This window comes from Nasonia vitripennis (genome assembly GCF_009193385.2).
Source record: "Nasonia vitripennis strain AsymCx chromosome 2 unlocalized genomic scaffold, Nvit_psr_1.1 chr2_random0002, whole genome shotgun sequence".
Lineage (NCBI taxonomy): Eukaryota > Metazoa > Arthropoda > Insecta > Hymenoptera > Pteromalidae > Nasonia > Nasonia vitripennis.
Window position 1 is genome coordinate 1,023,277 of NW_022279608.1, and position 27,789 is coordinate 1,051,065.

General features: G+C 37.7%; 1 protein-coding gene across 16 annotated transcripts in view; it reads left to right on the forward strand.

Annotated features, from left to right (window-relative positions):
• Positions 1-27,789, forward strand: part of LOC100680429 (protein unc-79 homolog) — a 2,400,004-nt gene that overhangs the window by 349,907 nt on the left and 2,022,308 nt on the right. For 14 of the 16 annotated variants that reach the window (XR_004345182.1, XR_004345183.1, XR_004345184.1 and 11 more), the window contains one exon: positions 6,675-6,985. Coding sequence is in view for 13 of the 16 variants with exons in the window: in XM_031923950.1 (XP_031779810.1) it covers positions 6,675-6,985 (311 nt within the window). In the remaining 3 variants the exon portion in view is untranslated. The remainder of the gene's footprint in view (positions 1-6,674; positions 6,986-27,789) is intronic. The other 2 variants (XM_031923949.2, XM_032601484.1) reach the window with 1 other exon arrangement.

The window sequence follows — 27,789 nt, forward strand, 5'->3', positions numbered from 1 at the left end:
AACATATAGAAAGTGTGTTGTAATATATTTTTAGTCGAAAATGTTTAGAAAATGTCCGTACAGATGCGTGTGTAGGTTTCAACCCACAAAATTTCATTTTCTTTTATTTTTTTTTACTTTTAGTACATAGTGAAAACATAATCCGGTTTTACAATGTGACGTAGTGATTTTTCAGTGTGATTAAGCCACGAACTTAATCACTAAACCACTATCGTTAACATAATCTCCGAAAGTTCACGACCAAATTTATACGGTGCCAGGTCGTTAAATTATTTTCTCGAACACACACGTCCGGCTATAAGAGACTCTCTCACTCAGAGGAGATTCGATTATAGGAAAAAACGGGGAAAATTAGATTGAAGTGACTCCTAATTTTAATATTTAAATATCACGAGCAATTTATTTGATTACTCTTATACCACTTCCGGCTGTAATATTTTCATATACTCTCTCGATTGACAACGACAACTACTCGGCATAACTCCGTCCTCACAACACTCTTCAGCGGATAACAAATTTCCGGGCAAACACTCACGACGGTTATTCGGCGAGACGACTATCCTTTACTCACGAGATACTTGGGTTTTACCTTGATTACTTTCGGCTTCAAATTCCTTTTCTCCTCGTTCTGGCGTTGTCTCGTTCTCTAGGAAAAACGACGCGAAAACGAAAATAGCGAAACTTGCTTGAAAAATCGATTGTACTAGAGGGTGTTGCTTTGGCTAGTTACAAAGCCCAAGTAAACAAGTCGCTTTTACGTATTGCGACACAAGGTCTGACACGATACTGCGTGCATGCGCAGTACATACTCTGACAATCCCGGCTTACAAAATTGCGGACAATTTCTTATTCTCATAGATCTCTCAGGGACATTACCACCCTGGCAGAGGGTGGAAATAAGAAAGAAAAAAAAAGAAAGAGGAAAAAGAAGATGATAAGATTAACAATTGTGTTGTAGATTAGAAAGGCACTAAAAAATTTAAGCCGCCAAGGGCAAGACCAACCCGACCGGAGGCTCTAATCATAAAAGTCCTACGCTGATATCTTGCGAAAGATGAAAGCATACTCAAAACTAAAGATGCTAGGGGGTAGCGTAAATAGGATACGCAAAACAGCGGTTAGTGACTTACTTTTGGAACTCCAACGCACATCGGAAGGGAAGGCAACGGAACTTCGACAAGCGGTGCAAGAAATGCTAGAAGAGGGTGTCACCGTAAGAACGCTACAAGATGTAATGGTCTTTGAAGTAAAGGATCTTGATGTTCTAACCATTAAGGATGACATCGTGGAAGCATTACGGAGGGAGTTTCAAGATAGAGGCTTGAATGCAGTGGAGGAAACGGCAGTAAAGTCTGTGCGCAAGGCATATGGCGATACGCTGACGGCGGTCATTTGAATGCCATCAAAAATGGCTCAGCAGATGATCGCAAAGTAGAAAATCAGGATAGGCTGGGTAGTATGCAGAATATGAGAGATAAAGCGGAATGTACGTCCACTTCGCTGCTATAAATGTCTAGGATTTAGACATATCGGCAAAAACTGCACAGTAAAACAGAATCGAAGTAACCACTGTTACAAGTGTGGAGTCGAATGACATAATGCAAGAGATTGTAAAAATAAACCGAGCTGCGTTTTCTGCCAAGAAAGAGGAGCAACAGAGAAGAGTGAACATGCTGCTGGTAGCTACACATGCCCAGTATACCGAGCGGCAGTAAAAAAGTTGAAGAAATGAAGATAATGAAGATAGTGCAGTTAAACTTGAATCACTGCGAGACAGCACAGGATTTACTTAACCAGTACGTTCATGAGGCGGAGGTCGACGTAGCCATTATATGTGAACCATACAGGACTCTGAACGAGACATCGTGGGAAACAGACGACACTGGCATATCAGCGATCTGGGCATGTGGGAACGTGGCATTCCAGGAAATAATGTTGATCAGCGAGAAAGGATTTGTTCGTTTCAAGATAGTAGAAATACACGTATACAGCTGCTATGCTTCGCCTAATGCACCGATCGAACAGTTCAAGCGGCAGTGAAATCGACTTGTGCAGGATATTGCGGGAAGAAAGCCAGTAATTATCGCAGGCGATTTTAACGCATGGGCCCTAGAGTGGGGCAGTCAAAGTACTAACCAAAGAGGACGAGTACTGCTTGAAGCATCTGCTCTCCTGGACTTGGTGGTAGTTAATCAGGGTAGCACTAACACCTTTAGAAGAAAGGACGCAGGATCTATTGTAGACCTGACCTTTGTTAGTAGTTGCCTTATTGGCTCATTTGACAAGTGGACCGTGAGTGAACACTATACAAATAGTGATCACCAGGCCATAATAATGGAGGTAAGAAAATCAGAGCAGAGACCCAGCGCGAGTACAAGGACCAGTAGAGTCGGTTGGAAAACGAAGGATTATGATAAGGAGATGTTCCTACTGGCACTGGAAGAATTGTAACTCTTAGCGACGGTGAACAGCAAGGCGAAACAGGTAATGGGTAATATCACACGAGCCTGTGACGCAGCCATGCAGAGAAGAGTCGCAACTGAAAGAGCCAAGTGTCATCGAAAGAGGTGCGAATAAAGAGGCTGTATCACCAAACACGATTAAGGAATTGTTAGCTGCCTGCAGGAGGGTAGGAAACAACAAGGCTCCAGGGCCGGATGGCATTACTAATATTGCATTGACTGCGCCATAGTTACATTGGATGTCAAAAATGCATTCAATTCGGCTAAATGGAGTGAAATACAAGAATCACTCCGAAAACAGGATGTGCTTTTATATATAAGAAGAATGATGTCCAATTATTTCAAGGACAGAATCCTATTATATGACACGGAGGACGGTACCAAGACCTATAAAGTTTTAGGAGGCGTACCCCAAGGGACAGTGCTTAGCACACTGACGTGAAACATCATGTACAATGGGGTACTAAGCCTACAATTACCTAAAGAAGCAACAGTCGTGGGCTCCGCTGACGACATAGCAGTAGTGGTAGTAGCGAAACATAAATAAGAGGTGACAGAAATAGCGGAAAAGGCGACCCGTATAATACACAAATGGCTAACGGAGACGGGTCTGGAACTAGCCAGCCACAAAACGGAAGTTATTCTTATCTCTAGTAGAAAGTAGATGGAGGAAATCAAACTGACAATAGATGGACATGAGATAGCTTCTCAACCAACCATCAAGTACTTGGGCATCACTATCGATGCGAGACTAACTTTTAAACAACATCTGGAAATAGTCAGCGATAAAGCAGCAAAAATCGGTGCTGCTCTATCACGATTGATGAGTGGATCCGAGTTTACCAATAGTCTTCTCATTAGGTCAGTCAATGTCGCAATGCTAATAATGAAATATTCAGTATAACTTGATTTGATACAAATTGAGTTTCAGATTTTCGTGGTATAAAATACGATTCAAAATTAGTGTGTAAGGGGAAATTTAATTCATGAAATCAGTAATCACCTTCCACACTCTTTTTAAAATGTACAGATTACAAATTGGACTATTGGTAAACTCGGATCCACTTATTTCTTTGAACAGTAATAAAACTGCATCGAAACGTATGATTTTAAATGAAGAAATGAGAATCTTGGTCGTAACAAATGAAACAGCAGAAGAATAATCAAAATAATTTTGTACAAAAATAGTTGAATATTAATAGGAAATAAAATTGAATATATGTTTAAAAAAATGGGGTGCTTTATGTAAATTCCTTTAACATTTCTTTACACTGTTGTAGTTTATTTTGTTCCTTTAATTTAAATCTTATTCATTTTGTCAAATTTTAATAAACTTTCGGATAAACGTAGGCCATATATGTATATATATATATATATATATATATATATATATATATATATGTGTGTGCACACACACACACACATATTTATACATATGTCTGTATATGTATATAAATATCAATAAACATAAAATTTTTTCATTTTTCTCCATATCGGGGGATTCATTTTTGGCTTTTTTTACCTAATATGTTTACTTTTCGTTTTATATACAGCAATAAGATGAGTGATCAACATAAATTACAAGATACAATGGTTTTTGTAGAATATTAACTCATTACTATAATGTTCTACATTTTTCTGCAAATTTGAGGTAATTTGTGGACCGAATAACTTTTTTTTGATTTGGCGAATCCTTTCTAGGGACTTGGATTCATATTCTACATACAAAACCCTACAAATTTACCGTTGGACAACCCTTTTATATCGAAAATCCAGTTGAATCAACATTTTTGAAATGAAAAATCCCGTTTCGCACCACTGTGCGTCGAGGCGTGCCTGTATATCTTGTTTTAATGCAATACTAGGTATGCTATCCAGGCCTGGAGCCTTGTTGTTCCTTATTTTTTTTTTTTTTTTGCACGCAGCCAGTGATTCCTTTGAGGTTATTAATGAAATGATTTCGTAATTTGCCTTCGCTTCAGGGATAGCTGCTACTTCCAGTTGAAGGGAAAACGGCGTGATCACAATAGAGTCCAGCAATTCATTACTACTTAGTACGGTCACCTCCAGAGATCCAGCTTAACCTCATCCTGTAACTTTTGAATGCACTGTCTTTTTTTATCTCAGAGTTTATTTCTTGAGTATCCGTTGAGTATCCTTTATTTCTTTGTTTTGGACGTCCACTACTTCTCTACCTTGACCAATCTTGTAGTTTTTTTTTCGAGCCCGCTGTTCCCGACTTCTGATTCGATGACACTCGCTGTGGGCAACGTCAATTTCTTTATCCTACCAGTATACTGGCGGTCGTCTATTTTTGGGAGCCCTTCTCAGCATCGTTACGTCGCAGGTTCAAGTAATATTTCCTATTATTTACTTGACCTTATCATTCGCAGATCCAAACAGCTGTATTTCTTCTAGAGCTAGCAGAAATGTCTCTTAATCAGAATCCTTCGTTTTCGAACCGACTCTTTTTGTCATTGCCCTCCCGTTGGATCTCCGTTCTAATATTCCTATCTTCATTATTATCGCTTGGTGGTCACTATTTGTGTAATGATCGCTCACCGTCCACGATCTAACTAAGTCAATCAGGCAGCTGCTAACAAACGTGAGATTTATAATGTACCCTGCGTATTCTCTTTAAAATGTGTCAAAACATCCCTGGTTGACTAAGACCAAGTCGAGGAGGGTGAATGCTTCTAATAGCGTTCGTCCTCTCTGGTTTGTCCTTTGGCTGCCCCACTCTACTGCCCAAACGTTGAAATCACCTGCTATCAGTACCGGTTTTCTTCCTACAGCATCCTGCACTAACTGGTCCATCGGTTGTCTGAATTGTTCTATCAACGCGTTAGGAGAAGCATAGCAGCTGTAAATGTGTACGCCTGCGACCTTAGCGGGACGAATCCTTCACGGCTTCTCCGCATGCTTATATCGCCACTTTACCGGTACTTTCTATATCCCATGATGGTTTGTCCAGGTCTCGAGAGTGTTTACAGACTAAAGTTCTTTTAACTTTAAATAAAAATTATGATTGAAACTTGACTCTAAAATTGATGTTGTGTCCTTTATTCAGCAAAACATTCACAAATATCTACAAATAATAATAAAAAATCAATTTTTTATTTTCTGATAATTTAAGATAATTTGGTTGTCTTAAAGGTCTATAGTATTGGCAAAATGTATTCTATAAGTGGTTTATTCTGTTTTAGTGTACTACTAAACATATTCAAAAATCTTAGCACAATTTCTTTTCTAGAACCTGTTAGCCCTTCTTTGGAGTAAAAGCATTAATATTTAAGTTGCTGTTTATTAGCAAATGATACAGAAGTAAAGAAGCGGAGTGCGTTTACGCTTACCACTGCTAGGCACTGTAGGGAATTATTGTTTTTCTCGTGGTGACCGCAGGCCAATTGCATACGACACAGACCAAACAAATAAGTTCAGAGACAAAATCGAAAATTGACTTTATTTTTTAAAGTTTAAACAAAAACATAATTTAATAAATAGAATTTTGTAAAGACCGTACTTGGTATAAGGACGGGCTGCGTGAGTTGACAAATATTTATTTAAATTAAGAGAACTAGCCTTCGGCTTAAGAGCCTTTTTGTTACACGCGGACTGTAAGAATAGAGTATGTCCCACGCTACTCGTCTGCGTAAACACGAATTTGTGAGCGGTCGGTATTCTGTCCACGCTCCCTGTTAAAACAAACAGATTCGTTTCGCGCGGACGTAGTTGGTGTCCCAGCAGTATTGTCACGCTGTAGTATCGCGGACTAGGAGATGTCCGCGACTATGTGCTTGCCCTTACCTTGTGTGTTGAATGCTCTCGTACAGGCGCTACGCACATACTTAAATGCCAAGAATATATAAACATGGGACATTACAACCGCAGGCCAATTATATGCGACACTGACCAAACAAATAAGTTCAGAGACAGAATCAAAAATTGACTTTATTTTTCAAAGTTTAAACAAAAACATAATATAATAAATATAACTTATACTTTTGCCAATATTAATTTCTGTAAACTTTGTTCTTTTAAATGAAGTACATACTAGTTCATAGGATATAAATATTTGTAGCATTGTAAGCTGTGATTTTGATATCTATACTTCAAAAATGTAATGAAGTGGCGTATTTTATTCTTTTTTTGCATCATATAGATTTAAGGTAATGAAAATTCTAATTTTTGCATTATTATTTTTTTTTTTAGTTTACTTAAAGAAGCAGAGCCCGTTGCTTTAGATGTTGATAGCGACCACCAAGCAATAAATACTTCAAAAGGAACAATGGCATTTGTAACAAGTAATCGCATAAGAAACAAGGATTCAGTAAGTTCGGAAGAACGTCAACTCTTAGGTCGATATGGGATTTGGCTTCTTTTAGGGCTTTGTACACCAGATGATGAAATACCGGTTGAAATACTTGGAAGGCTGCTTTCAATGTTATTTCATTGGTTTTTTATTACTGCCTATTCATTCGATGGTACTAAAAAAAGTCTTATACATCTTATTTTTTCTGTTGGTAATTTAAATTTTACTTCTATTAATTAGATTAGATTAATATGCATTTTTTTTAACATAATATTTCCCTACTGATAATTTTTATCGTCTTGCCAATTTAATGGAATCTAACGACTTTATTGATCCATTCAAGTAAAACATGGTATAATTCTTGATACTAGTCATGCGTTGACACTTTTTACTGCACCTCTGGCACAATCGTTTTTTGACATACATACTAGACATTAAAAATTATAACCTACTGGCTTGATAAGCTACCGAAACGTTGCCAAAAAGAGAAAGATGAGTATTATTTTGATTGAACCCTTGGGTTGGCTCTCACGTTTGAATTTTCCACTTAATTGCTAAAGCATGCAGAGTTCAAGATAAAATTCCAATGTTTGATCATACAGCCTTGAGAAGCTTTACCCCAACCGCGACGAACGCCGTTGTTGCACGGCGAAAGTCTGCCGCGTTACAGTATATATGCGGTTATAAGGACAAAATGCTGTGTATATCTTGTTTTTATTGTGTAGTATATTTCAATTAACGTTCTTTCAAAGTTTTATTATTTTTCATGCAACTTCATATTATTGATTGTAAAAAATAACTGTCATTTAAAATAAACCTATTTTTAAGTAAACATCTTTGCACTTTCTTTAAGTTTACTCTATACATACATAATATATTGTTTATTGCTAATCGCAACATACGAACATTTTATTATTTCTTTTTTCTACACTTCTTAAATTTTCAGATTGTAAAATGCACCGATAAGTTTCTCCCAAATAAATAAAGATGCCAAATCTTTATTTTTTGATAAATATTTTGGTATAATTCAACAGTTTTATCAAAAGGTAGCATACTTATTCTGTACAAATGATAGTAATTCAGCCACAATAATATTTCCACAACACGATGAGCTCATAATTCTGGAAACGACGACGACATTTGATACAGAAGTCGTCGGTGGGTTTTTATTTTTTCTATTTACTCATCAGGAAGAATATATACGCAATATTTTGGTGCAAAATTTAGTTTCGAAAATACACCAATTACTTGATTTTCTATATTCTACTACAATAACACGCAGAGAGAAATAGTGAAAAGTGTATATTGCTTTCTCCTAGAGAAAGCTTTGTAATAGTAAAATTTTGAGTTTTGTCAAAACTTCTAGAAAATACTTTTTGGTGTGTTAGAAGTTCAAATCAAGTGTTTTAGGAAAATGTCCATATGGATGTGTGTGTGTGTGTGTGTGTGTGTGTGTGTATGTATACCGTAATATTTCTGGAACTACTTTGTCAATATCAATAAAATTTGACATGCATATATATTTTTGGATTCTAAATTAGGGAAAAGCAGCTATTTTTTAATTTCTTAACTATATTTTTTTATGGCCATTTTTGATTTTTAAAAAACAGTATTTTGCTTTTTTTCAATCATCCCATTGTTACAAACAATTCAGCTATAATACATTTGAAAGAGAATAAAATTACCTACTTTTCCTCGTTTGGTGCTCGGATTGACCGGTTTGTTCGGCAGATAAAAAAGGCGATTTTGTTTTTAAATTCATATCTCTGAAACTAAACGTCATAACCTTGTGAAAAAAATTATGTCAATGGGTCATATGTCAAACTATACACCATTAAAATTTCAAGTGATTTGATTACTTATTTTTTCAGTAATAAATCGAAAACTGAAAAAAAATGAGTTTTTTTTGTGCCTCGATTACGGACGCAAAAAGACCTTATTGCACTTGAGATTTTGAGAAAATGAAGATATTTTATATATTTTGACTAAGTTCATTGTGCAGCTTTCAAACCTTAATGGTTCTTTAAATATCAAAGTGTCTATATTTTTTTTTTAATTTTTTGATTACTTATATCTCTAAAACGATGTAGTCAAATGCTTCAAAAATTTCTTGGTGATTTACCATAAACAAGCTATCATGTGCTAAAATTTTAAACGGTTTCGTCGAGCAGTTCTTAAGTAAAGAGCTAAAATGTAAAAACCGATTTTTCTCAAAACTTTTGCTTCCTCTAATAGGGGTTTCGTTGTACGTCGTTAAAGTCCCTCCCAATGAATTCGTGTCATACTGATATTATATATATATATATATATATATATATATATATATATATATATGACGGCAGCTTTCGCATTCTAGAATAAAAAAAAAACAAATGCGCCGAATGAATGTCGTTTAAAATTGCTTGACGAAGAGACGACAAAATCACAACTCGATTTTCAAAAATCAAGCAATTTGAAGATAGACCTTGAGAAGACTTATAAGTAGAGCACGTGAGCAATAATCTGCGTTCGCATTAGTTTTAGTTGGCTTGAACTTAATATCGTAGTTGAAATGAGCCAAGTAATCAGCATAATTAGCCATTCGACTGATACAAAGAATAGGAAGTGTTATTCAGGATAAAAAATCTGTGTCAAGGCTTGTGCGTATAAATAATTGAAAAATTTTTGTTAAGCCCATATGATAGCTAAAGCTTCCTTGTCGATTTGAGGATAGCGTTGTTTAGTAGCAGTGAATGTACGGCTTGCATAAGCAATTAGCCTTTCGAATTCTTTGCTAAGTTTATGTGATAAAACAGCTCCGAGTCCCACTTTGCTTGCATCAGAGGTGAGTATGATAGGTAGAGGTGGGTCGTATGGCATTAAGACTTGAGGAAAAATGAGAATATTTTTGAGCTCTTGGTATGCTCTATTAGCAGTTAGCGACCATTGAAGAGATGATGTGAGAAGCATATATCGAAGTGGTCAAGCTTTTTTAGCTAAATCAGGAATGAATTAATCGTAGTACGTAGCTTTACCAATAAACAATACTAATTCTTGAGGTATAGAAGGTTTAGGTGCATCACAAATTGCCTTAATGTGAGAATCAGATTTATGAATACCTTGTACATCTAGTTTATGGCGTAGAAATTCTACAAAATTTGTAGAAAAAATACATTTACGTCGATTGAGAAGAACACCATTAGCACACAAGACGGATCAAACACGCTTCCAGAATAATCAACAATTCGAAAGTTTCAGCCCATACGATTATGTCGTCGAAAAAATTTCAACTTTTTTCAAACCTTGTAAGATTTCTTTTAATCAAGGTTGCCAAACTGCAGAAACGTGACCTGCGCCGTAAACAACTCGTGTAGGACGAACCAACCCATGTGTAAAAGTTTTGAGCGTTAAAGCATAGCTGGACTCGTCGTCAGCAGAAAGATGAGTATAAGCATCTGTAATATTAAGATGGACCTAAATTTTAGCTCCTTATACTTTGTTGGAAATGTACTACACTAGCTTTTGAAATAGGACATTCATCTATACAAATCCAGACGCAAGTTTAGCGTCAACTGCTTTAGAATATTTGTCACGCAACGCATATGCTATATCTTGAGCATGAGCAAAAACAGGCGAAGTTCCAAGTTTGAAATGTACCTTAACTGGTGGTCCAGTAAGTTTTTTAGCTGTTTCACTAGCGTACCTTGTCAAAAGTTAATCAAGCTGGGCTTGTTGATCACGAGTTAATGTAGGTGGTAAAGTAGAAAGCGCATTAACTTTGATTCGAGAAAAGAGTTTGGTCCAATCAATTTTGTGACTGAATTATGCGATCTATTCACGACCAAATTATGAATATTAAGAGCCTTCAATAACGTAGACCGGAAGTTCACGAGATGTAGAACCAATGATATATATATGACGGCAGCTTTCACATTCTAGAATAAAAAAAAACCAGAGGGAGGTCTGCAAACTTTTGAACAATGAACCAACCAAAACTTATATACTAAATTATGTATCAGAAAACACCTCATACATTAGCAGGCAGATTATACGGTATATTAAAATAATATTTTATTTATTAGACCTATAAATCTAGTTGGAGAAAGCTACGTGCCAATGAATTGGCTGTGGTTTTTCATTACAAAGTCAACATAACTATGTCGAACGTAGCAGAACCTTCTACTGCATTGATTGCTACTATAACGATGCGTTGGCGGATGCTCTGAGGATTGTTATTGCATAAGATACTACTTCTGTTATAAACATGCCTAAATCTACTTCTTAAGCTTGACCCAAAGTGCTTCCGTTTAAATATCAAGAATATCATTCGTCCGACGAAACAACAGTCGAAAATTATTTCAAGAGATTCAAGTGGGCATTACAACTGAGTGAAATTTCAGAAAAAGAATACGGTAATTTCGCTCAAGTACATATGGGTGCAGAACTTAATAATGCTCTGAAAATTCTTGTTCCTCCTGATACACCAGAAAGTCGTACGTATCAACAAATTTGCACTGTTTTAATTGCACATTTTGACGTCGAGAAAAATAAATATGCAGAAAGTGTTAAGTACCGACAAATTGTACAGCTACAAAATGAATTCATTGCTAATTTCTCACTACGATTAGAGCAAGGGGTTACGTTCTACGAATACGACATATTTCTCGACAGGATGCTGATTGAACAGCTCCTAAATGGTCTCACCGATCGTGATATGCGCGACGAAATAATTGCCAAGAAACCTACTACATTCAAAGACGCTTACGAAATAGCACATACATTGGAATCAACTCGTCAAATAGCGGATGAGGTTACCTCTACTTCTAATAAGATACATGCACTATCTTATTTAACGACGCATTTCAAGCATAAACGGAATGCTACGCATACATCGCGCAGTGCTTCTCGGAAGCAAGATCATGGTGAACAACAAGGTCAGTACGCTTGTTATGGATGCGGAGACGTCACAAACGCAGTGAGAGTCCATTTCGTACTTCTGAGTGTCATAAATGCAAAAAACGTGGGCACATAGCCAAAGTTTGCAGAGCATCTTCGCTTTCTACTTCTCAAATACAAAGTTCTGAAGAGCCTGCACAACAAATAGACACGTTGAAATGTTTCAACGCAGTCAAAGAAATCCACGCTATTGATTCGTTTGGTAAGAAAATGCTTCAAGTGCTCATTGAAGTCCACAAATTAAATATGGAATTGAATTCTGGTGCGCTATATGGTTTCATAGGTAGCAATAAACTTCGTAACCTCAAACCTAATTTTCAATTACAGCCAACTTCTAAGAAATTTATGAGTTACTCGCAACATCACCTCAACTGTATTGGTACTTGCTCTGTTAACGTCTTATTTGGTTCTACATCTCGTGAACTTCCGGTCTACGTTATTGAAGGCTCTCAATATTCATAATTTGGTCGTGAATAGATCGCACAATTCAGTCACAAAATTGATTGGACCAAACTCTTTTCTCGAATCAAAGTTAATGCGCTTTCTACTTTACCACCTACATTAACTCGTGATCAACAAGCCCAGCTTGATTCACTTTTGACAAGGTACGCTAGTGAAACAGCTAAAAAACTTACTGGACCACCAGTTAAGGTACATTTCAAACTTGGAACTTCGCCTGTTTTTGCCCGTACTCAAGATATAGCATATGCGTTGCGTGACAAATATTCTAAAGCAGTTGACGCTAAACTTGCGTCTGGATTTTACAAAAAAGTCGATTTTTCCGAGTGGGCTTTGCCTACACACGTCGTTATTAAAAAAATGGTGATATTCGTATAACCGGCAATTATAAACCTACGTTGATTCACGTATAATAATAGATGAATGTCTTATTTCAAAAGCTAGTGTAGTACATTTCCAACAAAGTATAAGGAGCTAAAATTTAGGTCCATCTTAATATTACAGATGCTTATACTCATCTTTCTGCTGACGACGAGTCCAGCTATGCTTTAACGCTCAAAACTTTTACACATGGGTTGGTTCGTCCTACACGAGTTGTTTACGGCGCAGGTCACGTTTCTGCAGTTTGGCAACCTTGATTAAAAGAAATCTTACAAGGTTTGAAAAAAGTTGAAATTTTTTCGACGACATAATCGTATGGGCTGAAACTTTCGAATTGTTGATTATTCTGGAAGCGTGTTTGATCCGTCTTGTGTGCTAATGGTGTTCTTCTCAATCGACGTAAATGTATTTTTTCTACAAATTTTGTAGAATTTCTACGCCATAAACTAGATGTACAAGGTATTCATAAATCTGATTCTCACATTAAGGCAATTTGTGATGCACCTAAACCTTCTATACCTCAAGAATTAGTATTGTTTATTGGTAAAGCTACGTACTACGATTAATTCATTCCTGATTTAGCTAAAAAAGCTTGACCACTTCGATATATGCTTCTCACATCATCTCTTCAATGGTCGCTAACTGCTAATAGAGCATACCAAGAGCTCAAAAATATTCTCATTTTTCCTCAAGTCTTAATGCCATACGACCCACCTCTACCTATCATACTCACCTCTGATGCAAGCAAAGTGGGACTCGGAGCTGTTTTATCACATAAACTTAGCAAAGAATTCGAAAGGCTAATTGCTTATGCAAGCCGTACATTCACTGCTACTAAACAACGCTATCCTCAAATCGACAAGGAAGCTTTAGCTATCATATGGGCTTAACAAAAATTTTTCAATTATTTATACGCACAAGCCTTGACACAGATTTTTTATCCTGAATAACACTTCCTATTCTTTGTATCAGTCGAATGGCTAATTATGCTGATTACTTGGCTCATTTCAACTACGATATTAAGTTCAAGCCAACTAAAACTAATGCGAACGCAGATTATTGCTCACGTGCTCTACTTATAAGTCTTCTCAAGGTCTATCTTCAAATTGCTTGATTTTTGAAAATCGAGTTGTGATTTTGTCGTCTCTTCGTCAAGCAATTTTAAACAACATTCATTCGGCGCATTTAGGCATTGTCAAAATGAAAGATTTGGCACGATATTTTATTTACTGGCCAGGAATTGATGCAAATATTAATGTTATAGCTAAATCTTGTGCTGACTGTGCTATGCATGCTCATGGTCCTCCTAGATTCAACACACATCATTGGGAATATCCTTAGGCCCATGGAAACGTATCCATATAGACTACGCTGAATCAGTAGTTGGTAAGTTCTAGTTATCAAGGATGCTTATAGTAAATGGCTTGAAGCTAAGGTCACAAGTTCTAGTACTAGCACCGCTACAATCGATATTCTCGATCAGTTATTTGCTACTTATGGTGTACCCAGCATTGTTGTTTCAAATAATGGCCGTCAAATTGTTTCAGATGAGTTTGAAACATTTCTCAAGGTAAGTGGAGTGAAATGTCACAAACACACTGCTTTTCATCACTTCTCGACAAATGGTCAAGCAGAAAAATGTGTGGGTACAACAAGAAGAGCCTTACTTAAATTGGATACGATATAAGGTTCTTAGCAACGGAACTTGAATGAGTTTTCGAGACAATATAGAAAAGCTTCTTATTCAACTACTGGACAACCACCTGCATTATGATATTTAAAGCGAAATATTCGCACACGATTAGATCTTGTTCGACCTGAACCTATCAACGAGAAGATTGCTGAGAAACATCAAGCTGATTTTATCAATACATATCGAGAATTTAAAACCACTTAAAAATGTTTATTTACTCTTCACTAATCCAAAATTAGATAAATAGATTCCAGGACAAATAAATTCTTGTCTAGCAGATCTGCATTATGAAATCAGTTACATGGTAAAAAAGTATAAACGACACGTCGATCAAATTCGTGCTTTTACAAAGAAATCAGAAGAAGGGGGAAAAACAAGAAAGAAATGTATTGCACTGTAACTTTTAATTAAACTTTCATTGACATTTGTAATTTTAGCTGTCAGTGCAGGGTCACGTAAAAATCTCCTAGCAATATAACCATCGTTAGAATTACCCGATCTTTGTTGTGGATAATATACGATGAGGCCAGTTCTTGTCTGAATCGGTGTTAAATATTAAGCTTTCTTTCTTGGCATTGTTTTTTTTTTGTTGATCTGATGTTGCCTGCCACTTACAAAAATTCAAATGGTATGCTATGTGGAATATGTTTTCCATAAATTGTATTTCCGCATGTATAGATGAATGGCCATTCTCAAAATTTTCTTCATTTTCGGTTCTCCCAGCCAATTTATACAAATCGTTCATTTGTGAAGGTTTTGCTTTGCAAATGCAACACGTTTCACAATCAGGAGAACCTGTTATTGCTTAGCATACTTTACCATCTATCATTGTTAGTTTCAATAAGTGGTGTATTTTGAATTGATTTACATCTGTATTTACAATTGAAGGCAATAATGACTTGATCTTAGTTTTCATAGCATTAATATCAGCTACTGTTTTCTCACTGATTTCCTTGGCATACACAAAACTGATCGGCCGGCAATGCCTAGTCGAAGCAAGTTGAGGGTTACGCCAAATTACTGTTGCACCGTCTGAAGTATTGACTTCAAAGATAAGTGGTACCATTAACATTATGAAAATACTTTCATCTGAGCCATCGGAGAATATTTGCTTAAACTGGCTATGGTCTGATGATCCGTCACATCCCCATTCACTAGTCAAAACTAGAGAGTATTTAACCTCACTAGTTTTGAAATTCGATAAAATATCCGGTATCTGTAGGAGACGTTTAGATGTATGATTTAACAGTTGTTGTAAATCAACGCTACCACCTTTTTTAGATATGGAGAGACTAGAATATACAGGATAACAATTTTATTTTGCTGAAAAAAAGTTGTTTATAAGGTATGGAAATATCAACAATTTTTCCTTATACCTGTTTGAGAATAGTATCTATCATACTGCTACTTCGACAATTTTGCATCTTCAATCAGAGCTATTGCTTCATCTTCGGTGAAAGAAATTTTTCCTCTGAAACTGAATTATTCATAGAACAATTGGGATCACTTAAAAGATCTTCAATTTGTTTAATTAAATGCTTTTTCCCAGAATCTCGTAAATTTTTATAAAAAGCTTTTTACATTTCTTCCTGAGAAAAACCAAAAGTAATAGACTGTATTATTCTGTATTTCGTAGATCTCGAACTGCCTTCAAAACTATCAGTGACAGGTCTTCCACGCTTCAGGCTGTTGCTTCAACTGTCTGCTGTACTTTATAAAGAACACATATCTAGGAAAAAGCATGTATCTTGGATAACAGATAACATTTTTGCGAATTTTGATGTGTTCTTTATAAAGTACAGCAGACAGTTTTGACTCGAAAGTGACCATTAAAGAACTCTCAAGTTTTTTTTAACGATGCTTTAATATAATCAATCAAGCAATTTACACTTCTACTTTTATTGTCTAATTTCAACAGTATATCACACAAGATACCGTTTTGAATGGAAAAAGCATTCATTGTAAGGTTTCACTTAGAGGGGATAAATGAAAGGTAACTTTGATGCAGTCGTGATGATGACTGCTCGAAAATTAACCCGAAAACTCTATATGAAAACAGTAGCCGTGGAAACGGCTGATAAGAAACTGTTTGCAACAATAATGGCCTCAGTAGTCGTGAAAATGTATGTTTTGAAAAAGACCGTAAAAATTATCTATGCAAAAAGTAGCCGTGAAAACGGCTAAAGAAAAATTGTTTGCAACGATAATCGCTAAAAACTCCTAATATTTATTCTAGTTTTGAAACCTAATTTCAATGATTATTTATAATTATATTTAACCGTTAGCTTGCCACTCGAACGTGATCTCTAACACGGTAAATTTTTAACACGAAAAAGTACGGTACAAATTCATAGATTAGTCCATCATTATATGCCTTTTAGGACGCTACTTCCGTGACAGATACGAAAACTGGTGTCGTCACCGCTTAGCAGCGAAGCGCAGTACTACTGGTGCGGTGATGAACGCTGCTTCACATATACGGGGAATTTAGTACCCAGTGCAAAACTAGACTAAACTAACGTAGTTCTAAATAAAAAGATAATTTTGCAATAAATTGTTTAAAGAAATTGTTTAAACAAATCAGGAGGTGAGGCTCTCTTAGGCGGCGAGCGCCAAGGAGTTTGATCGACGACGTGGAGGTAAGCAACCCATCGTGTGAGAGAGCGTGTGTGTGAGAGAAAGAGAGGAAGCGTGTGAGGAAGACGAGAGTGTGCGAGTGAAGGGCAGGTGCACTGATAGTTGGGTAGAGAGAAAGGCGCGCGTCCAGGAAAGATACAAGTTTTCTTAAGTAAATTTACAGTATAATATACAGTATTCACTTCATACAGATTAGATTTAAGCTTTTTATTGTTATAGAGGATCAATGTGAATAATGATAATAACACAGCTAATATTATAACTATCGTGAATAATACATTTTTGAATATATCTTAATCAAGCGGTTATTGTTACATGTAGAAATAAAAAAATGTCCATAACTCAGCTTAACAATCAATATTGTCTCTCTATATTATAAAAAAAGTTTTGCCGCCGCCGTCGGCGTCGTTTCAAGAATTTTCCTGCTCAATTACTCCCTTAGTCATACTTCTTTAGTAAAGATCCTCTCAATTATTATTTTTATACTTATATTAAGTAAGAATTAAGTAGCAGTTTTATAAACGTTACTATTAACTTATAAATACTATACATACATGGCACTCGCGCGTTCGATAATGTATCATATATACGTACTCGATTACCCGATCGTCCACGTTTAAGTGGACCATATTTGTTTTTATAGATGGTATAATTTTAATAAACGCTATAGTCACAATTGTCGTTTCTTTTTGTTTTTGCATTCCGCTCCCACATCTGTTTTTGTGAACATACTGTAGCTGCAGTCTCATTGAGCCGTCGAGTCGAGACAAGTGCACTACATGTGCAAAAAAAAAAAAAAAACAAACAGAAAGCGACTAATTCAGCGCAATGGTCCACAAATTGCAGCAGGAGCGTCGCTTTAAAGCAACATTGAGGCGAGCTAAACTAAAAACTGCTCCATTTTTTCCGTCCGGGTATGCTCGGTATTAAGCTATTACACTAACGAGCGCGCGCGAGATCGTTTTGCAGTATATGGGCCATATTGGAAACTCCGCGTGTCATGCAGACCCGTGCATTTAGTTGCATTCTCCAAATACTTTTAAAAATGCAGCAGGTACCGAAAACTGCGTATCTGCTGCTGCTACTTCTATGGACAGTTGCCAGATGCGACGCGGCGTTTTCGATCCTGTTTAACACAAAGAACGGAGCGGTGTACCATGTGCCGATTATTCTGGAGAACCGACTAGAGACGCCAATCACAGTGTCTAACACTGCAATCCTATACCCCTTGCGATTTTATTTTATTATACAAAAATTTCGCTGTCGCCGCCGCCACCGATTTATACGTTTTGTCTCTCAATTAATGTCCTACAATTAATGCCCCTCTATTATTATATCTATTATTATCCTTGATTACTACTACTAGATTACTCGATTCAGCATGTAGAAAGCAATAATGAATGATAGCGCCTACTAAGAAAATCATTGCTCTGCCTTTGTGCTATTTTTCAACTTTGTAGATAATTCGATACGCAATTTTTTTGTTGAAAATTTATAACCAAGATAAATTGTTTATCGAAGTGTAAAAGCTTTTACAAAGCACAACACAAGCTTTTTCTTGGCCGCTTTTAAAGTGTTCATTGAACTTATGGCGTGGGTAGTGTTTTGCGGGGATACATTGTGGAAGAGGAACAAGTAAGTGTATGTATAATTCTAATATTCTATCAAGTCCCATATTTTTTATCGATGTAGGTTGTAAGTGACTTTGACTCAGACTTTAATGACGATGAATTCGTTTCTGAGGGTGAGGCTGAGAAAGAAGAGGTGCTAGACGCCAATGGATTTCCTTGTCATGGGATCCCCGGCTCTAGCGTGTACGTCAATCGGTATTAAATATGCCGTCAGCCTCCGACGGTCTTACATAAGAGTGCACTATTCTTCTCATAAGTGGACGGCAGCAAGGTCTAACTCGGGAGACAAGGTGTACCTCGACGTCACGTACACTTCGGCACCGAGACTATCACTGGCGGAACTGGCGTTCTACTTCATTAATTGATATACGTGTTTATTTGTACGTATAATAGATGTACGTGTTTATTTTTCGTATAAAAAAATCAGAAAGACTATATGTTAGTTGTTCAATCGTTTTATAAGGTAACTTATGTAACTTATTGCTTATCAAATGCAAATCATTTTTTGTTTAAAACCTTTCGTTGCAACTTTATTCCATTTAGACACTCCTAACGCGCAATCTTTCTTTCTCGCGCTCGCGCAAGTGTATATACATATACTGGTGAACCAGTTCGAAATCTTCAAGCATTGCGCCTTTTTCCACCCATAAGTGCACTTTTCGACTTTTATATATCTCTACATTAATAAATACGTTCGACGTTTATACGTAGCAATGTTCGTATAGCAATATTTTTGTATATAGTTAAACATTTTTTTATATATTGTAATATCCAAGCAATAACAATGAAATGTTTGAAAATACTCTTAAAGTTTTCATATTTCTTATTGAACATTAAACACTAAAATGTACAAATGGGGGTTGCCGCGCGAAGCAAGCAGGGGGGTCACCCCCTAGTACATTTGAAATTCATAATGCGATAACCCAGCCAAACAATTATTATTTATAATTAGGCCATCTATGTGTATATTTAGAACTAATGATGTCAATGACTAAGTTAAAAAATGACTAGTTTATATAAGAATTTATTTATTTATTTATTTATTAATTATTCTTAATTTAAATATTTGTAGACGTTGTCGATAACTGGACCACATAACCGTGTTTATTTTTATAATATTTTAAAGGTTGATTATAATACATATTTTTATATTTTTGGATTACAGAGTATTAATAAATCGAATATAATTTATTATGCAAACAAATTAAATTAATTGAAAAAGATTTCCGAATATGCTATGTTTTTTGTATATATTTTTGTATTAGTGTTCAGTTTTCTTTGTTACTTTTTATCTTCTGATAAATCGTCATCATGCTTGCAAATAGACTTACACAAAAATAACATGTATAATTACGCGATCCACCTCGCTCCTAACGTCGCTCGGTTACAATATATGTGTATATATATATACACTTGCGCGAGCGCGAGAAAGAAAGATTGCGCGTTAGGAGTGTCTAAATGGAATAAAGTTGCAACGAAAGGTTTTAAACAAAAAATGATTTGCATTTGATAAGCAATAAGTTACATAAGTTACCTTATAAAACGATGGTATATATATATATATATATTGCAATAATAATAAAATTCAAGTTTTGTTAAGATCTTTTTCCCTAACGTCAATTCCTAATAGGGGTAGAAGTCGAAATTTTAAATAATACAGATTTGAAACACGAAAATTAAGCACTGATTTATAATGGAAAGTAAAATTTTAAAAAACGATGACAGTTATAAAAATAAATTTTAAATTCTTGATTTAAAACAAAAATACTCTAAACTCTTATTATTTTATATTTTCTAATATTTTAATTCAGAATTTTTATTTTATTAATTGTTTAATTTGATATTTTCAGTTTTTTTAATTTTTGCCTTTCATGCTTTAATTTTTTCCAATTTTAGTTTTTCTAAAAAATGTATGCTGCAAATCACCTAAACCAATTAATAAGTGCAGAAATACCTGATAAAAATGAAAATAAAAAAATAGATTATTTGCTGTTGTACGACAATTTATGATACATTTATGATACTATAGATGTAAATATTTTAAAAGAAATTGCAAATTATTCTAATTTTAAAAGTCAATTAAATGATAACCATAAACTTGAATTCAACAATATTTTAGAATTTTATTCGATTTTTAATATGCAATCTGCAGTTAATGTTTAGAGATTGTCAAATATTCAACCTATTGATAGACATAAAGAATATATTCAAATACTTTTTTCTGGTTCAAGCAAAAACAAACACTGAATTTGTTTGTGGTATGAAGATAATGTAATACGAATTTTTGATAGTATTAACAAACAATGTCTTGATGATGATCATGAAATTTTCATTGATAAGCTCTTTCCAAATAAAGATAATTTACGCATATCTTTTGAACAAGTACAGTCAGATTAATTATTATGATTGCGGTGTTTTTAAAATAGCATTCGCAGTCAGTATTGTATTTAATGTTTCCCCATGCAATCTTTAATTTAATATGAGTAAAATGCGAGAACATTCATTAGAATGTATGATACATTAACTTAATCATTTTTTCCAATATCAAAAGATTCTAATTTAACGAGGTGGATTTTTGGGGAAATCCGGGCGTGAGATTACGCCATTCACTCGCTAAAACTCGCTTCGATATCGCCCGACCGTATTTATTAAACGGGCGCCAGGTCGAAGGAATTTAACTTTAGACAAGATCCACTACACGTTGCCGGCTATTGGGGACTCCTTATCTCTGAGGAGATTCGACCGTGGGTAAAATCGGGAAAGAAATTATGACATCTTATATTGACACACTGAAATCACACGTTTTTATTTTTAGCTAGTTATGCGATGCACAGCAAAGCATCGTCTGAAATTCGGCGGTAAACTTAAACCCGAGTGATACGCTTTCGCGAACGGAACTTCTGACGGTTACACAGAATGGCTCCGCGAATCGAGCAAGCCTACTCCCGGCGGTATGGCTATAAAATTCTTAAACGAATACTTTATTTGGTCTACCTCTGTAAATATTCTCTGTTTATCTTCCTTCCTTTCGTTCGGATGATGTCTCGTGCTCTAAAAATTCCGTCGCGAACAAAGAAAAAAAAAACTTTAATTCTCGGCACTACCGGGGGGATCTGTTCCAGGCTGTGTTCCAAAACCTAATGTATGCCTTCTCGCGGTGGATTTAGACGTGATGCTCTCGCACACATGTGCGCGCATGCACATTACATACTTCGTTAGGTTTTCTGGCAGTACATGTTGATTAGACACGCACTTTCACAAGTCAGTATCACTCCTTTACTCAGTATATAATTTCCACTCTACGAATTACATTACTTTATTCCGACTAAATAATCCGCATACTCATACGTCGACTCTCATACACACTGGTTCAGCGCTACGCTGTCTTCGCGCCCAGACTCGGGGTGGTGCTCGTCTTCAGATCGTCTCGGGGGCGCTAAGGATCCGTCAGCACTAGCGAGAAAGCGGCTACCTCTGCCAAGTCGAACTCCTCCGCTGGCTTCCCTCTCGAAGAGGGGGCTTGCTCCGACAGTTCGCCTCTAGCTTCGTCGTCCGAGTCGGCCAGCAGTAACCTCTCTCTCCTCCTCTTTTCTCTTCCGGCGGCGATCTGCGGCTTCAGCTAAGAGCCTCCGCCTCAGAATCCCATCATCTTCCTCTGGGCTCTCGCTAGGGCGATCATGCTTGTGTCTTGACGTCCACTGCAGGGACACGAAGTCGGCTGGGACGACAGTAAAGTCCGGCGAAACGAAGCCGACATAGGCAACTGCCTGGACACAGCGCGTCAAGCACGGGTTGGTCGAAACATCTTCAGAGAGCTCCGACAAATTAAAAGTAAGTACAAAACCAACACGGTATACTAGGACAACACAATTTTTACTTCACCACCAATACAAACCACATATATTGTCGGTACAATGGGTACGTTCCTCTGCATGCTGTATTCCACTCGTCCACCGTTCCACCGTCTCGTAGAATTAGGGCTAGGGCTGTTAGTTTTAGGATTTCGCGGCGGTAAATATCGTTTTAAGTCTGACACGTGTACTTTCGGGATTTTCTAACTGTTACTCTCCCCAGCTTCCAAGATATACACGGTAGGAGATTTCTGTTCAGTAATTCGACAGGGTCCTTCGAATTTGGGTGCTAATTTGGCAGAGAAACTTTCAGCGGCATTTGATAGATACTGAGTTCTTCTCAAAAAAAGATCTCCGTCTGCGAAACTGGCTAGTCGACGCCCTCTATTATATATCTTTCCCTGTTTGTCTCTTGCGTCATCTATAAATTTGGCGACAAGTTCTCGTAAAGCATCTAATCGTTTCATACGATCTTCCCATACTGTGGGGTCTAATTGTAGTTTAGGACTCCGATTTTCAATTTCTTTGCGTAAACTCTTGACTTGAGTGGGGTGTCGGCCAAAATTCCAAAAGGCTAAAGAGGTCTTGAGTGTTGACTGCATAGCGGTATTTATGGCGGAGTTCATGGACGTGCTTATTCCAATCTCTGTGATTTTTGGCGAACATTGCTATCATTGTTTTAAGGCTGCGATTACTCCTCTTGACAGGATTGGCTTGGGGGTGGTACGGTGGTGCTGTGACATGCGTCACGCCGTACTTCTTTAACGTCTTGGCAATATTTTTGTTTAGAAACTGCGTCCCATTGTCGGTCAACAGATACTCTGGCTTCTCCCAGCGAAATAATACCAACTCTTCGAAAGCTCGAGCAACTGATTTTCCGTCGGCCTTACGCAATGGTTTGACTTCCACCCAGCGAGTAAAGAGATCTTGGAAGACTAGTAAATATTAATTCTGGCTTTTACGCCTCGGGAATTCCATCATATCGCCAGCTACAACAGTCCATGGTTTCTCCACAATTCTCTTTCCTATGAATTCTTGTGGGTCTTGCTGTGACACTTGGTATTGCTGGCAAGTCGGGCAGGCAGTGACGAAGGAATGAACATTATGATACATTCCTGGCCAAAAATACTCTCTGGCTATTTTGTCGTATGTCTTTCGACTCCTTGGTGTTTGGCAGTAACTTCCCGTGAACAACAGTCATGACTTTTTCTCGTTGTTCGGCTGGTACTACTAGTTTCCAGGCTTCGTCGCTATGAGTGATAGGGTCTAACAATGGGTCTCTTTTAAATCGGTATAGTCGACCGTCTTCTACTCTCCACTCTGGAAATCTATTAGGGAACTCTTCTATTTCCTTCAATCGTCGAATGAACCAAGAGTCAGAGATTTCCACCACGGCTGCCAATTCCGGTTCAAGCATTCTCGACAATGCATCTGGCACTTGATGGTTCGCTCCTTTACGATGAATGATGTCGAAGTCCCATTGTTGAACTTTCAGTGCCGATCTGTGATCACCGTGACGTGATATCCTTCAAAGTATGGCCTTAACTTCTTTATGGCCCACACCAGTTCTAGACACACTTTCTCCGTAGTAGTGTAGTTCTTCTTGGCGGCTGTTAAAACACGGCTAATATAGACAATTGAATGTTCACCGTCGTCGAACTCTTGAGTCAACACGGCTCCTATTGTGTAATTGCTGACGTCACATTGAATACAGAACGGCTTGTTAAAATCCGGTCTGACAAGAACTGGCGCTACTGTTGAGGCTTTCTTGAGTTTTTCGAACGCGTCTTGTTGTTCGTCTCCCCAAGTCCATTGTTGGTTTTTACGTTTAACCGGGATTTTGATCTCTGAACCGTTTTCTATGAACCTGGGCAATTCAATACCGGTGCTACTTTGTTTGGATCATTCCTCAGTCCGTCTCTATCCAAGACGAAACCTAAATACTAGATCTGACTCACGCAAAACTGGCATTTCTTGGGATTGATCGTCAATCTGGCTGAAATCAATTTTTGTAGTACGTATTTAACCTTTGTTTTATGCTCTTCAAAGGTGTCAGTGGCAATCAGTACATCATCTAGGTAACCGAAGATTCGTGAGGAGTCTTCAGGGCCGAATAGAGCATCTACCAGACGTTGTAGAGTCATAGGAGTGTTGATAAGGCCGAACGGCATTCTGGTGAATTGCCACAACCCATATACTGGCACAGCAAAGGCGGTATATTTCTTACTACTTTCCTCCATTTTTACTTGAAAATAGGCTTGACGTAGATCTATTTTCTCAGATATTTGGCGTAGTTTAGTCTGTCGAGGATTGCGTCCATTTGAGGTAAAGGGTACCCATCTTTCTAAGTAAATTTATTTACGTCTGTAAAGTCTACATACTCTCTAATCTCTCTTCATCCGTGTCTTGCTTTGGCACGATCACTACTTGGCTGACGAAATCACTGGCCGATCTCTCAATAATACCTAGTTTTTCTAATTTTCTGGCTCCCTTCTAAATCGATTCTATCTTCTTGGGTGATCTCCGACGGAACTTCTGTCTTACTGGCGTGTCACAAGTTATGTGTGCGATGTGGCGCTTGGTAAGACCTGTAAAACCTAATGCGTCCGACTAGTATTCAGGCAGGGTTCCGTCGACTATCTCTTCTATCTGTCTTATTTCATCTTCATCCAGCTCTGTTATCCCGGCACATTCAGCAAAGACCTTATATTTTCCTGACGGGTCTTGATCATTAAACCTATGTCATACTCCATCATTTGCTCTCCACGAACCCCTGTGATCCGTGTCTATTTTAAAGATTTCGCAAGAATCCCTACCGAACACCACGTCGTGCCGAATCTCTTTAACTGCGCGGGCTGTAATGGTCGCATCGATGCCTTCCAGTTCAATATTGATCTGTAAATCTCATTACGGGTGATAATTCACCAGGAATCACCTGGATAGAAGCTTTAGCGGCTGTCAATCTGCCTTCGAACTTCTCGGCTACTCTCGGACCTACTAAGGTAATCACGGCGCCCGGATCGAAAAGTGCTTGATAGGTTGTTCCGCTTAAGACTACCTGCATGTAGTTCCGATTATCAGCTATCACGGCGGCCGTAGGGGCTTGATGCTCTATTCCGTCGAAGATTTGGGCTAGCGGGCTTAAGTAGTCTGGGTCAGAGTCTGGCGGTATCGACTTTTTCTTTTCAACAACTTCTTTAGTTTCTGGCCGTGATTGGTCTTCGGCTGCTATGTCTACCGACTGTAGCTGTTCGAGGGCCCATTCAATGTTATTCAAATTTCCAGAATCTTCTTCTTCTTCTATCAACTTAACAATTTTTTCTCTCTTGGCTTAGATTTGCGTATCTTCACAGGTTCTTGAGACTTCCACAAGGTCTGAGTCGTCTGATAGGTCCGACTACTCTGATTCCAACTCGAAAGAAACTCTCTTTTTCGACTTCTCTAGCGGTTCCACTTTATATTTCTCTTCAACTGCTGGCGTCTCGTTCTCTACTCTGCTGACAACTCTATGTTTGACTTTATCAATGCATTCTCGAGAATAAAGGATGCCCTGTTCTAGAGTCGGGCCTCTAATCTTCGATGCGTTCTTGACTACGGAGGATTGCCTCCTGTTATACCTCACTCTCTCATCCAACAACGACTCTTCTGATTTGCTACTTGAGTCCAGTGTTAGCAGCGTAGATTTGTTTCACTCATTTTGAGTTTTGAATTGGCTGCAATGCGCATTGTTCTAGAGTTCGTATCCCCGCGGGCAAGATACGCTGTCCTCTTCGCTGCTCGATGAGTTTTGAACTGTTTCACTGGCTACTACTTTGTTTTCCTCCACTACTCCATCTCGGTTATTTGGCCAACGGGTTACGTTAGCGTCTGTGACTTGACATTGGACTTGGCTTTGGCTGCGATTTTGGCAACCTGGTAATTTATGGCCTTTTTGATGGCATGTATAACACTCCACAGTCGGACAGACTAATGCTCTATTGCCAACCTGCTGACTGTGATAGCACGCTCCCACGAATTGTGGAGAGCCTCTGTTCTTGTACTGATTTGGTGGTTGACTCTGGTACTGATTGGGTGGTGGGCTATACATTGCGTCCTTTTCCATTTCCTCCTCTAATGTCCGGCAGTACTCCTTAACGTCTTCATAGGATTCTTACTCCTTAACGTCTTCATAGGATTCTATCTTTTTCCTCCTAATCGCTTTACGGTATTCCGGCCGTAATCTCTCCGCCAATAAATTTAGCTGTTCTTTCAATCTCATTGGTCTCTTTAGGTGAGCTGCGATGTACTTAAAATTCATAATATATGTGGATATCTTTTCTCCTTTTCCTTGCCTCCGTCTACGTAGTTCTTCCATCACGTCCCCATCGCTCACTTGACTGATGAACTGCTGTTCGAATCCCTTCTTGAAAGCCTTCCAGTCTTTAAATTCCCTTGTCTCTTTTCTAAACCACATGCATACAGTTGTATGGCTAGTTTATCCTCCCGTTCAAGTTGCCGGGATGATTTCTTTTTTTTGTGGCTTTTTGTTTTCTTGGTTTGTTGGCGGTCAGAACTTGAGGAGCTATCAAAGTCGCTTTCCTGGCTGCCAAAGCTATCATCGCCACTACTACTATCTGATGGTTTACTAGCCTTCGACTGTGATGTCAGTTTTTTAGAAGCTTCCTAAGCAAATCAAGGTAAATCAGGGGTTTGCAACGTGATTTTCCTTCTCCTCGTTTGATTGGTTTCGCTTGTCTCAACCGACTTCTCAACCTCTGTGTCAGCAGTTTCGTTGAGCGCTATTTTAAGGCGAGTTGGCTGAAGGTGATGTCTGGATTTCGACTTTGGCGTTCTTAATTCCCATGTCTGGGTTTGACTCGATCTCTTTCCACCGTCTGATATCGATCTTTGCAGTGTACGACCTTTATTGATTGTTTCTGAGTTGGACTGTTCGGTGCTTCTATCTGTTTCTGTATAAGGCCAAATTCCCATAAAGTTCTTGGTACTCGTTGTAGAGTCGAGAATTGGGTTGGGAATAATGTGAGTCAATGGTACGATTTCTGGCTAAACTCTAGTGGTTTTATTGACGAATAGCACAGATGTATGGTCGATTGATTTTCGGCTGGCGGTATATCCCGCAAAGGGGGCGGTATATCCCGTGAAGGGCGCCGAGTACTCGTGCGGAGATAAGCTGCTGTAGTTGGTTAGATACTGTTAATTAACAATTAAGGCCAGTTGCCCCTTCGCCTTCAGAGGTAAGGTTCGATAGAGCTTGTATTTGTCTCACTAAAGAGTTGACGATTTCTTCTAGGCTTTCATCTCTGGCTTCATTCTCAGTTTGCTTTCTGGCTTCAATTTCTGAGTGCTAGGCTGAACCGGTCGTCATTTCCTCCTTATTTCTTTTATTACTCGTCTTGGACTTACTCTTCTTATGATTAAGGATGGCTGT